The sequence below is a fragment of the Rana temporaria genome (genome assembly GCF_905171775.1).
Source record: "Rana temporaria chromosome 7 unlocalized genomic scaffold, aRanTem1.1 chr7a, whole genome shotgun sequence".
Taxonomy (NCBI): Eukaryota; Metazoa; Chordata; class Amphibia; order Anura; family Ranidae; genus Rana; species Rana temporaria.
The window spans coordinates 45,504-59,399 of record NW_024404468.1 but is presented as its reverse complement, the minus strand read 5'-3'; the positions used below and the strand labels follow the sequence as shown (position 1 = coordinate 59,399).

The 13,896-nt window shown below is 52.6% G+C and overlaps 1 protein-coding gene across 2 annotated transcripts; it reads right to left on the bottom strand.

Moving 5' to 3' along the window:
* Nucleotides 1-3,723: 3,723 nt before the first annotated feature.
* On the bottom strand, nucleotides 3,724-13,125 carry LOC120921871 (selenoprotein Pb-like). Of its 2 annotated transcripts, none has more exons than XM_040334359.1 (5): nucleotides 12,974-13,125; nucleotides 9,584-9,788; nucleotides 8,461-8,673; nucleotides 6,508-6,649; nucleotides 3,724-4,198 (listed from the first exon to the last, which is right to left on the bottom strand). In XM_040334359.1, exons 2-5 carry the CDS (start codon nucleotides 9,784-9,786, stop codon nucleotides 3,938-3,940), a joined length of 819 nt encoding a protein of 272 aa, XP_040190293.1. In that variant the 5' UTR covers nucleotides 9,787-9,788; nucleotides 12,974-13,125; the 3' UTR covers nucleotides 3,724-3,937. The 2 variants fall into 2 exon arrangements, with proteins under 2 accessions (XP_040190293.1, XP_040190292.1); XM_040334358.1 differs by having other exon boundaries at nucleotides 3,724-4,201; nucleotides 12,974-13,124.
* Nucleotides 13,126-13,896: the final 771 nt, after the last annotated feature.

Genomic DNA, 13,896 nt, shown 5'->3' with positions numbered 1-13,896 from the left:
ATGAACCTTCCCTCCCCACCTCCATCAATGATCCTTCCCTCCCCACCTCCATCAATGAGCCTTCCCTCCTCACCTCCATCAATGAGCCTTCCCTCCCCACCTCCATCAATGAGCCTTCCCTCCCCCACCTCCATCAATGATCCTTCCCTCCCCACCTCCATCAATGAACCTTCCCTCCCCACCTCCATCAATGAGCCTTCCCTCCCCACCTCCATCAATGAGCCTTTCCTCCCCACCTCCATCAATGAGCCTTCCCTCCCCACCTCCATCAATGAGCCTTCCCTCCCCACCCCCATCAATGATCCTTCCCTCCCCCCACCTCCATCAATGATCCTTCCCTCCCCCACCTCCATCAATGAGCCTTCCCTCCCCACACCTCCATCAATGAGCCTTCCCTCCCCCCACCTCCATCAACAAGCCTTCCCTTCCCCCACCTCCATCAATGAGCCTTCCCTCCCCACCTCCATCAATGAGCCTTCCCTCCCCACCCCCATCAATGATCCTTCCCTCCCCCCACCTCCATCAATGATCCTTCCCTCCCCCACCTCCATCAATGAGCCTTCCCTCCCCACCTCCATCAATGATCCTTCCCTCCCCACCTCCATCAATGATCCTTCCCTCCCCACCTCCATCAATGAGCCTTCCCTCCTCACCTCCATCAACAAGCCTTGGTCACCCATGATCCTGTCACTGGTTTTCCTTCCTTGGACCCCTTTTGGTCGGTCCTGACCACTGGAGACCGTGACATCATAATCTGTTCCTTGTCAAATTCGCCCAAACCCTTAAAACCCCTTAACACTGGGGCCGCCTGTGCGTTAGCAGGAACGCGCCGCTTGTATTAGCAGCACTTTACTGCTGTTTTAGCGGCGCTTTTCGGCCACTAGCGGGGCGCTTTTAATCCCAAGGAAGGAGTTAAAGACGCCCGTGTTGTGGCCGCGCTTCCCGAATCGCTTTTCAGGTGCTGCCCATTCATTGCAATGTTCAGGGGAGTGCCGTATACAACTGCCGCCGTATCCATCTAGAGGACTGAGGACATCTTGTGGCCATAAAGAAGTATTACTGTGTATTGAAGAGGCAGCTTAAAATTGTATGGTGTGTGTGTCCATTCCCTCACCTGGAGGCAGCGATTGTATGGTGTGTGTGTCCATTCCCTCACCTGGAGGCAGCGATTGTATGGTGTGTGTGTCCATTCCCTCACCTGGAGGCAGCGATTGTATGGTGTGTGTGTCCATTCCCTCACCTGGAGGCAGCGATTGTATGGTGTGTGTGTCCATTCCCTCACCTGGAGGCAACGATTGTATGGTATGTGTGTGTCCATTCCCTTACCTGGAGGCAACGATTGTATGGTGTGTGTGTCCATTCCCTCACCTGGAGGCAGCGATTGTATGGTGTGTGTGTGTCCATTCCCTCACCTGGAGGCAGCGATTGTATGGTGTGTGTGTCCATTCCCTCACCTGGAGGCAGCGATTGTATGGTGTGTGTGTCCATTCCCTCACCTGGAGGCAGCGATTGTATGGTGTGTGTGTCCATTCCCTCACCTGGAGGCAGCGATTGTATGGTGTGTGTGTGTCCATTCCCTCACCTGGAGGCAACGATTGTATGGTATGTGTGTGTCCATTCCCTTACCTGGAGGCAACGATTGTATGGTGTGTGTGTCCATTCCCTTACCTGGAGGCAGCGATTGTATGGTGTGTGTGTCCATTCCCTCACCTGGAGGCAGCGATTGTATGGTATGTGTGTCCATTCCCTCACCTGGAGGCAGCGATTGTATGGTATGTGTGTCCATTCCCTCACCTGGAGGCAGCGATTGTATGGTGTGTGTGTGTCCATTCCCTCACCTGGAGGCAGCGATTGTATGGTGTGTGTGTCCATTCCCTTACCTGGAGGCAATGATTGTATGGTGTGTGTGTCCATTCCCTTACCTGGAGGCAGCGATTGTATGGTGTGTGTGTCCATTCCCTTACCTGGAGGCAACGATTGTATGGTGTGTGTGTCCATTCCCTCACCTGGAGGCAGCGATTGTATGGTGTGTGTGTCCATTCCCTCACCTGGAAGCAGCGATTGTATGGTATGTGTGTCCATTCCCTCACCTGGAAGCAGCGATTGTATGGTGTGTGTGTCCATTCCCTCACCTGGAGGCAGCGATTGTATGGTGTGTGTGTCCATTCCCTCACCTGGAAGCAGCGATTGTATGGTATGTGTGTCCATTCCCTCACCTGGAAGCAGCGATTGTATGGTGTGTGTGTCCATTCCCTCACCTGGAGGCAGCGATTGTATGGTGTGGTTCCCCTACTAGCAATGGGGACCTAATAAAGGGGGTCCAACCCGCTACTAGCAAGGGGGACCTAATAAAGGGGGTCCAACCCGCTACTAGCAAGGGGGATCTAATAAAGGGGGTCCAACCCGCTACTAGCAAGGGGGACCTAATAAAGGGGGTCCAACCCGCTACTAGCAAGGGGGACCTAATAAAGGGGGTCCAACCCGCTACTAACAAGGGGGTCCTAATAAAGGGGGTCCAACCCGCTACTAGCAAGGGGGACCTAATAAAGGGGGTCCAACCCGCTACTAGCAAGGGGGATCTAATAAAGGGGGTCCAACCCGCTACTAGCAAGGGGGACCTAATAAAGGGGGTCCAACCCTCTACTAGCAAGGGGGACCTAATAAAGGGGGTCCAACCCGCTACTAGCAAGGGGGACCTAATAAAGGGGGTCCAACCCGCTACTAGCAAGGGGGACCTAATAAAGGGGGTCCAACCCGCTACTAGCATGGGGGATCTAATAAAGGGGGTCCAACCCGCTACTAGCAAGGGGGACCTAATAAAGGGGGTCCAACCCACTACTAGCAAGGGGGACCTAATAAAGGGGGTCCAACCCACTACTAGCAAGGAGGACCTAATAAAGGGGGTCCAACCCGCTACTAGCAAGGAGGACCTAATAAAGGGGGTCCAACCCTCTACTAGTAAGGAGGACCTAATAAAGGGGGTCCAATCCTCTACTAGCAAGGGGGACCTAATAAAGGGGGTCCAACCCGCTACTAGCAAGGGGGACCTAATAAAGGGGGTCCAACCCTCTACTAGTAAGGAGGACCTAATAAAGGGGGTCCAACCCACTACTAGCAAGGGGGACCTAATAAAGGGGGTCCAACCCGCTACTAGCAAGGGGGACCTAATAAAGGGGGTCCAACTCGCTACTAGCAAGGGGGGACCTAATAAAGGGGGTCAAACCCGCTACTAGCAAGGGGGACCTAATAAAGGGGGTCCAACCCTCTACTAGCAAGGGGGACCTAATAAAGGGGGGTCCAACCCGCTACTAGCAAGGGGGACCTAATAAAGGGGGTCCAACCCTCTACTAGCAAGGAGGACCTAATAAAGGGGGTCCAACCCGCTACTAGCAAGGAGGACCTAATAAAGGGGGTCCAACCTGCTACTAGCAAGGGGGACCTAATAAAGGGGGTCCAACCCACTACTAGCAAGGGGGACCTAATAAAGGGGGTCCAACCCACTACTAGCAAGGGGGACCTATAAAAAAAAGGGGGGGTTGCCATCCGGGGCCCTGGGGACCTCTGGGCCCCTTACAGGTGTACTGCCTGTACCCCTCTGATGGCGGCCCTGCATCTAGGTATGTATGTGAGATAAGGACTATAGATTGTAAGCTCCCCTCGGGGGAGGGACCGATGTGTAGATTGTGGGCGGTATATAAATACCGGTAATAAATGAAAGGGACCTCACTGTCACAATGTATTTTTATCCATAGAAAATAGAATTATTTTTGCAATACAATATCACCAAAGGAAAGCCCCCCCCCCCCCCCCCAAAAGAAAACAATGGATGAATTCTTCATAGTGACAGAGAGATCGTAGAATTAATAACCCCCGAGCAGGGACGCAAACATCGCTCCATGAGAAGGGGTTCAATGGGCCAATATGGAGGTGCAAAGGATTATGGTCCGTGATTGTGGGTTGGATGATTAGACCTTTCGCCCGCTTTTCCTTTGGATTTGATTGGGCGATGGGCTTTATTGTCAATATCTTCTTCCTGATTGGTTGGATGGTGAGGCCGGTGCCCGCCGCCGGTCCCGGGGCCCTTGCTGTGCGGGTGACGGTCACCGGATTTATCGTCTTCCTTGCTTGTTGGTTTATCTTTTCCCGGCGCTTCCGTCTTCTCCCCCTCCCCCGTGCGATTTTTAGGGGAAGCTTCACTCTGCTGAGAGAGACAAGAGAAGCGGAAAATGCCGTCAAATATGGCGCCAGTGTTGCCAACCTACCAGATTGAAATTTACCGGCGCGACACCCGAAATTTACTGGCGCAGCCGCGTTTTTACTGGCATTTCACAAAAGTTACAAAATTACATCTTTAGGTGCAAATTTCAGTATTTAGGCTCCAAACAAGTACGCCGGGCAAACAGCAATGTGATGGGGGGTAAAAAAACAGATTTTTGGTATTTTCGATATAATAAGGGCAAATTATTTAGTCACATCACCCCCTGCCCCCATCCCCCTCTGCCACCAACACCCCCTGCCTTCACCCCCCTCTGCCACCAACACCCCCTGGCCCCATCCCCTTCTGCCACCAACACCCCCTGCCCCCATCCCCCTCTGCCACCAACACCCACTGCCTTCACCCCCCTCTGCCACCAACACCCCCTGCCTTCACCCCCCTCTGCCACCAACACCCCCTGCCTTCACCCCCCTCTGCCACCAACACCCCCTGCCCCCATCCCCCTCTGCCACCAACACCCCCTGCCTTCACCCCCCTCTGCCACCAACACCCCCTGCCCCCATCCCCTTCTGCCACCAACACCCCCTGCCCCCATCCCCCTCTGCCACCAACACCCCCTGCCTTCACCCCCCTCTGCCACCAACACCCCCTGCCTTCACCCCCCTCTGCCACCAACACCCTCTGCCACCAACACCCCCTGCCTCCATCCCCCTCTGCCACCAACACCCCCTGCCCCCATCCCCCTCTGCCACCAACACCCCCTGCCCCCATCCCCCTCTGCCACCAACACCCCCTGCCCCCATCCCCCTCTGCCACCAACACCCCCTGCCTTCACCCCCCTCTGCGGTGCCACAATCTCTGTCTCCACCCCCCCACCCTCTGCGATGCCACCATCCCCCTCTGCGGTGCCACCAACACCCCCTGCCTCCAATCACCCCCTGCCTCTATCGTCCCCTGCCTCCATCCCCCTCTAACACCAACACCCCCTGAGGAGCTATTACACCTGTGCGAGACTGAAGGGGGTGGAGCCGCTACACCTGTGCAATACTGAAGGGGGAGGAGCCGGTACACCTGTGCGAGACTGAAGGGGGAGGAGCTATTACACCTGTGCGAGACTGAAGGGGAGGAGCCGCTACACCTGTGCGAGACTGAAGGGGGAGGAGCTGCTACACATGTGCAAAAGTGGAGGGGAGGAGCCGCTACACCTGTGCGAGACTGAAGGGGGAGGAGCCGCTACACCTGTGCGAGACTGAAGGGGGAGGAGCCGCTACACCTGTGCAAGACTGAAGGGGGAGGAGCCGCTACACCTGTGCGAGACTGAAGGGGGAGGAGCTGCTACACCTGTGCAAGACTGAAGGGGGAGGAGCCGCTACACCTGTGCGAGACTGAAGGGGAGGAGCCTCTACACCTGTGCAAGACTGAAGGGGGAGGAGCCGCTACACCTGTGCAAGACTGATGGGGGAGGAGCCTCTACACCTGTGCGAGACTGAAGGGGGAGGAGCCGCTACACCTGTGCAAGACTGATGGGGGAGGAGCCTCTACACCTGTGCGAGACTGAAGGGGAGGAGCTGTACACCTGTGCGAGACTGAAGGGGGAGGAGCTGCTACACCTGTGCAAGACTGAAGGGGGAGGAGCCGCTACACCTGTGCAAGACTGAAGGGGGAGGAGCCGCTACAGCTGTGCAAGACTGAAGGGGTAGGAGCTATTACACCTGTGCAAGACTGAAGGGGGAGGAGCTGCTACACATGTGCAAGACTGAAGGGGAGGAGCCGCTACACCCATGCGAGACTGAAGGGGGAGGAGCCGCTACACCTGTGCGAGACTGAAGGGGGAGGAGCCGCTACACCTGTGCGAGACTGAAGGGGGAGGAGCCACTACACCTGTGCAAGACTGAAGGGGAGGAGCCACTACACCTGTGCAAGACTGAAGGGGGAGGAGCCACTACACCTGTGCAAGACTGAAGGGGGAGGAGCCTCTACACCTGTGCAAGGCTGAAGGGGAGGAGCCGCTACACCTGTGAAAGACTGAAAGAGGAGGAGCCTCTACACCTGTGCAAGACTGAAGGGGAGCCTGGAAATCAGGTTGAAGGCCTTGGGTGAAATGCATGGGAGGATCCAGGGGAGATTTGTGTTCTGACAATGTGTACTAATAAAGTTTTTTGAAGGTGCTGATATTTTTTTATGCAGTAGTAGTATTTTGTTTGCACATATTTCCAATGATTAGTTGGCTGATATCATCCTGTGAGAAGGAATGCTCCGCCCCCCAGAGGGGGCGGCACGTTTGCGGTTACCTTGGCGTCCCAGGTGACATTGGCGTAGAAGCTGCAGTTCTGACAATAGTCCTCATAGTAAGTGGTGTTAATGGCGGCCTCTACAAAGGGGAAGTGGAGGTAGCTGTAAGGCAGCCGGATATGAAAGGTGAGGCGTCCACACCTGGGGGCAGAAGAGAAGAAATTCATTTCTGGAACCGCGAATCCCGAGCCATCGCAAAATCTCACCATGTTTTACTTCCTATGCTGATTTCCTAGGACTATCAGCTCCATCTAGTGGTCATAATGCGGTATTATCATGATTGAGGTATTTTAGAAAAAAGAAAACTGCATTATGGCCACTAGATGGAGCCGATAATCCAAGAAATTCAACCTATTAAAGAAGATCTATCACTACACTATTCTTTACTGTTCTGTCCTCTATGGGACCAATGTTGTACATGGAGTAGTTTGTCCCATATTGCTTCTTGAGCACTTTCCTGAGACAAGCAGTCTCTGACCATCTCCTGTATCATGTCTGCAGTCTCTGACCATCTCCTGTATTATGTCTGCAGTCTCTGACCATCTCCTGTATCATGTCTGCAGTCTCTGACCATCTCCTGTATTATGTCTGCAGTCTCTGCTCATCTCCTGTATTATGTCTGCAGTCTCTGATCATCTCCTGTACTATGTCTGCAGTCTCTGATCATCTCCTGTATTATGTCTGCAGTCTCTGACCATCTCCTGTAATATGTCTGCAGTCTCTGATCATCTCCTGTATTATGTCTGCAGTCTCTGATCATCTCCTGTATTATGTCTGCAGTCTCTGATCATCTCCTGTATTATGTCTGCAGTCTCTGACCATCTCCTGTATTATGTCTGCAGTCTCTGACCATCTCCTGTAGTATGTCTGCAGTCTCTGCTCATCTCCTGTATTATGTCTGCAGTCTCTGATCATCTCCTGTACTATGTCTGCAGTCTCTGATCATCTCCTGTATTATGTCTGCAGTCTCTGATCATCTCCTGTATCATGTCTGCAGTCTCTGATCATCTCCTGTACTATGTCTGCAGTCTCTGATCATCTCCTGTACTATGTCTGCAGTCTCTGACCATCTCCTGTATCATGTCTGCAGTCTCTGATCATCTCCTGTACTATGTCTGCAGTCTCTGATCATCTCCTGTATTATGTCTGCAGTCTCTGATCATCTCCTGTACTATGTCTGCAGTCTCTGACCATCTCCTGTACTATGTCTGCAGTCTCTGACCATCTCCTGTATTATGTCTGCAGTCTCTGATCATCTCCTGTACTATGTCTGCAGTCTCTGACCATCTCCTGTACTATGTCTGCAGTCTCTGATCATCTCCTGTACTATGTCTGCAGTCTCTGACCATCTCCTGTATTATGTCTGCAGTCTCTGACCGTCTCCTGTATCATGTCTGCAGTCTCTGACCATCTCCTGTACTATGTCTGCAGTCTCTGACCATCTCCTGTACTATGTCTGCAGTCTCTGATCATCTCCTGTACTATGTCTGCAGTCTCTGATCATCTCCTGTATTATATCTGCAGTCTCTGATCATCTCCTGTATCATGTCTGCAGTCTCTGGTCATCTCCTGTACTATGTCTGCAGTCTCTGATCATCTCCTGTATTATGTCTGCAGTCTCTGATCATCTCCTGTATTATGTCTGCAGTCTCTGATCATCTCCTGTACTATGTCTGCAGTCTCTGATCATCTCCTGTATTATGTCTGCAGTCTCTGATCATCTCCTGTATTATGTCTGCAGTCTCTGACTGTCTTCTGTACCATGTCTGCAGTCTCTGATCGTCTCCTGTATTATGTCTGCAGTCTCTGATCATCTCCTGTACTATGTCTGCAGTCTCTGACCATCTCCTGTACTATGTCTGCAGTCTCTGACCGTCTCCTGTATTATGTCTGCAGTCTCTGATCATCTCCTGTGCCTCTGTGTGTACCGTGGTTGAGTGTCTCGCAGTCACCTGTCATAGACGAGGAAGTCGTCCTTATTTCCATTCAGAATCTCCCACACATCCTCCTGATTGGCTCGTTGCTCGTATACGGGGATCCCCGCGGGCGCCTGAGCTGCCAGTTTGGGGTGCAGGAGCCGGGAGAGGGAGCTCTGGTCATTGACAATGATGTAGCTGATGTTGCTCAGCCCCTGATTGGCCAGCTTGTCGCGGAGCGGCCCCATGCTGAAAGAAACATCGAAAATCGTTACAAACATTCTTCTCATCTGCTACAAAATCACCTTCTCTGATTGGATGAGGTGGCAGTGACATCACAATCTCCATCTCATCCAATCAGAGAACGCCTCTGCGATCCTTGAGAGAAACGTAACTTATAACTGATGACCTGTAAATGCGTCTTCTATACAAATCCCCCCCCCTAGTACAAATCTCCCCCCAATCCACCCTCCTGGCATAAATCCTCTCTCCCAAATCCCCACTCCTAGTACAAATCCCCCATCCAGTATAAATCTTCCCCCCCCTAGTCCCCACCTCTAGAATCCCCACTTCTAGCTTCACCTTCCCCACAAATCCCTACTCCTAATACAAATCCTCTCCCCAAATCCTCCCTCCCAGTACAACCCCCCCCCCCCCCCAATCCCCCTCCTAGCACAAATCCCCTCAAATTCCTCTCCCATCTCCATAACTTCCCCCTCCCAAATCCCCCTCCCAGTGCAAATAAACCCCCCCTCCCAAATCCCCCTACTAGCACAAATCCACTCAAATCCCCCCCCCTAGTACAAATCTCCCCCCAATCCACCCTCCTGGCATAAATCCTCTCCCCCAATCCCCACTCCTAGTACAAATCCCCACTTCTGTCTTCACCTTCCCCACAAATCCCTACTCCTAATACGTATCCTCTCCCCCAATTCCCCCTCCAAGTATAAATCCCCTTCCTAGTACAAATATCCCCCCCTAGCACAAATTCCTACTCCCTTACAAATCCCCTAAAATCCCCCTCCTAGTTTAAATCCCCCTCCCAGTGCAAATCAACCCCCCCAATCTACCCTTGTGGCACAAATCCATCCTCTTAGAACAACCCCCTCCCAGCACAAATCCCTCCCACCCCCTCCCCCGCTCCCCTTATGAGACGTACTTTGCAGCCTGAACGAGGCAGAAGCCACAACTGGCCTGTAGGAGAGCGACCACCGTCACCTGTCCGTGGGAAAGCAGCATGGGCACCTCACTGCCGATCGTCCAATGGGGGGCCGCCTTACAGATCCTCGTCTGATTGTCTGCTGAGGAAACCGAACCGGAGAGACCCAGAAGGGCGACGAGAAAAAGAGACGATCCGTCCATCCCTGCAACAAGAGAGCGTTGTCATCAGAGGGGTTCCCACCATCCCTGTGCCCCATTATGAGGGGTTCCCACCATCCCTGTGCCCATTATGAGGGGTTCCCACCATCCCTGTGCCCATTATGAGGGGTTCCCACCATCCCTGTGCCCATCAGAGGGGTTCCCACCATCCCTGTGCCCCATTATGAGGGGTTCCCACCATCCCTGTGCCCCATTATGAGGGGTTCCCACCATCCCTGTGCCCCATTATGAGGGGTTCCCACCATCCCTGTGCCCATTATGAGGGGTTCCCACCATCCCTGTGCCCATTATGAGGGGTTCCCACCATCCCTGTGCCCATTATGAGGAGTTCCCACCATCCCTGTGCCCATTATGAGGGGTTCCCACCATCCCTGTGCCCATTATGAGGGGTTCCCACCATCCCTGTGCCCATTATGAGGGGTTCCCACCATCCCTGTGCCCATTATGAGGAGTTCCCACCATCCCTGTGCCCATTATGAGGGGTTCCCACCATCCCTGTGCCCCATTATGAGGGGTTCCCACCATCCCTGTGCCCCATTATGAGGGGTTCCCACCATCCCTGTGCTGAGTTCCTGGGTCTGTACACCCGCTGTGCCCCATTATGAGGGGTTCCCACCATCCCTGTGCCCATTATGAGGGGTTCCCACTATCCCTGTGCCCATTATGAGGGGTTCCCACCATCCCTGTGCCCATTATGAGGGGTTCCCACCATCCCTGTGCCCATTATGAGGGGTTCCCACCATCCCTGTGCCCATTATGAGGGGTTCCCACCATCACTGTGCCCATTATGAGGGGTTCCCACCATCACTGTGCCCATTATGAGGGGTTCCCACCATCCCTGTGCCCATTATGAGGGGTTCCCACCATCCCTGTGCCCCATTATGAGGGGTTCCCACCATCCCTGTGCCCATTATGAGGGGTTCCCACCATCCCTGTGCCCCATTATGAGGGGTTCCCACCATCCCTGTGCCCCATTAAGAGGGGTTCCCACCATCCCTGTGCCCATTATGAGGGGTTCCCACCACCCCTGTGCCCCATTATGAGGGGTTCCCACCACCCCTGTGCCCATTATGAGGGGTTCCCACCACCCCTGTGCCCATTATGAGGGGTTCCCACCATCCCTGTGCCCCATTATGAGGGGTTCCCACCATCCCTGTGCCCATTATGAGGGGTTCCCACCATCCCTGTGCCCATTATGAGGGGTTCCCACCATCCCTGTGCCCCATTATGAGGGGTTCCCACCATCCCTGTGCCCCATTATGAGGGGTTCCCACCATCCCTGTGCCCCATTAAGAGGGGTTCCCACCATCCCTGTGCCCATTATGAGGGGTTCCCACCATCCCTGTGCCCCATTATGAGGGGTTCCCACCATCCCTGTGCCCCATTAAGAGGGGTTCCCACCATCCCTGTGCCCCATTATGAGGGGTTCCCACCATCCCTGTGCCCCATTAAGAGGGGTTCCCACCATCCCTGTGCCCCATTATGAGGGGTTCCCACCATCCCTGTGCCCCATTATGAGGGGTTCCCACCATCCCTGTGCCCCATTATGAGGGGTTCCCACCATCCCTGCAACAAGAGAAGGTTGTCATCAGTCCTTCAAAACATGGCATTTACAGGTCATCAGTTATAAGTTACGTTTTCTCAGAGGCGTTCTCTGATTGGATGAGATGGAGATTGTGATGTCACTGCCACCTCATCCAATCAGAGAAGGTGATTTTGTAGCAGATGAGAAGAATGTTTGTAACGATTTTCAATGTTTCTTTCAGCATGGGGCCGCTCCGCGACAAGCTGGCCAATCAGGGGCTGAGCAACATCAGCTACATCATTGTCAATGACCAGAGCTCCCTCTCCCGGCTCCTGCACCCCAAACTGGCAGCTCAGGCGCCCGCGGGGATCCCCGTATACGAGCAACGAGCCAATCAGGAGGATGTGTGGGAGATTCTGAATGGAAATAAGGACGACTTTCTCGTCTATGACAGGTGACTGCGAGACACTCAACCACGGTACACAGAGAGCCACAGGAGACGGTCAGAGACTGCAGACATAGTACAGGAGATGATCAGAGACTGCAGACATAATACAGGAGACGGTCAGAGACTGCAGACATAGTACAGGAGATGGTCAGAGACTGCAGACATAATACAGGAGATGATCAGAGACTGCAGACATGGTACAGGAGATGATCAGAGACTGCAGACATAATACAGGAGATGATCAGAGACTGCAGACATAATACAGGAGATGGTCAGAGACTGCAGACATAGTACAGGAGATGATCAGAGACTGCAGACATAATACAGGAGATGATCAGAGACTGCAGACACAGTACAGGAGATGATCAGAGACTGCAGACATAATACAGGAGATGATCAGAGACTGCAGACATAGTACAGGAGATGATCAGAGACTGCAGACATAGTACAGGAGATGATCAGAGACTGCAGACATAGTACAGGAGATGGTCAGAGACTGCAGACATAATACAGGAGATGGTCAGAGACTGCAGACATAATACAGGAGATGATCAGAGACTGCAGACATAATACAGGAGATGGTCAGAGACTGCAGACATAGTACAGGAGATGATCAGAGACTGCAGACATAATACAGGAGATGATCAGAGACTGCAGACACAGTACAGGAGATGATCAGAGACTGCAGACATAATACAGGAGATGATCAGAGACTGCAGACATAATACAGGAGATGATCAGAGACTGCAGACATAGTACAGGAGATGATCAGAGACTGCAGACATAGTACAGGAGATGGTCAGAGACTGCAGACATAATACAGGAGATGGTCAGAGACTGCAGACATAATACAGGAGATGATCAGAGACTGCAGACATAATACAGGAGATGGTCAGAGACTGCAGACATAGTACAGGAGATGGTCAGAGACTGCAGACATAATACAGGAGATGGTCAGAGACTGCAGACATAGTACAGGAGATGGTCAGAGACTGCAGACATAATACAGGAGATGATCAGAGACTGCAGACATAATACAGGAGATGGTCAGAGACTGCAGACATAGTACAGGAGATGGTCAGAGACTGCAGACATGATACAGGAGATGATCAGAGACTGCAGACATAGTACAGGAGATGATCAGAGACTGCAGACATAATACAGGAGATGATCAGAGACTGCAGACATAGACTTACCCTAATGAGTTATCTCGCTTCTTCCGATCTCACTTTAGTAAATGGGCTCCAATGAGGGAATATCAGGGAGTCAGTCGGTGGGTGTTGTAGGTGAATGAGACTCCGATGTCCCTGTTCCCCTCCAGAGTGTCCTTGTACCTCCCACCCCTCCCCCCCGCTCACCCTCCTGTGGTCCTCCCTCCAGCAGATCCTCTGTACAAGGTCTACAGATGGAATGTTTTTGGGACTTTTCCCGCGGCTCCTCCCTGGGGGGTGTATATGTGGTGGTGGGGGGGGGAGGGAGGGGTCGGGGGAGGGGGACGGGTCCATTCAAATGTCTAATTGAAAGACACAGACAAATATTTTTCATGTGACAAGAATGGAATCACCTTCATAAATGAGATCTCCTATCAGACTGAAGTATAATTTGCTTATATTTTCCCTGGATTCCCCCTCCCCTCCCCGTCATCAACATGCTAATGGCATCATTAAATAAAATCTATGATGTTTCCATTACATACCTTAATAAAGACCCAATGATGTCATCACTGGGTCCCTGTGCTTCTCTATGCAATGCGGGCAGATCAGGGCTGGAGGGAGGGGGCTGTACATAGCTTCCTGAAACCATCCCAGCCCCCATCCTCAGTCATGAAAAAAAAATGGGGCTTATTATTCTTCATTTTAATTATTTATTTTACCTCTGAGCCCGGTGTATGGCTTGCACCCGAGGGTCCTTAGTCAAGTTATTGCCAGACCATTGTTCCTAATTTTTACTGACTGGAATGGTATGAGCTGATTGGAGAAAAGCCAATGTAGCACCAATATTTAAAAAAGGGCCCAAAATCCACCCCTGGGAATTACAGAGCAGTCAGCCTAACATCAATAGTATGTAAGCTCTTGGAGGGGGAGATTTGTACTGAGGCAGGGGGGGGGTAAGAAAATGT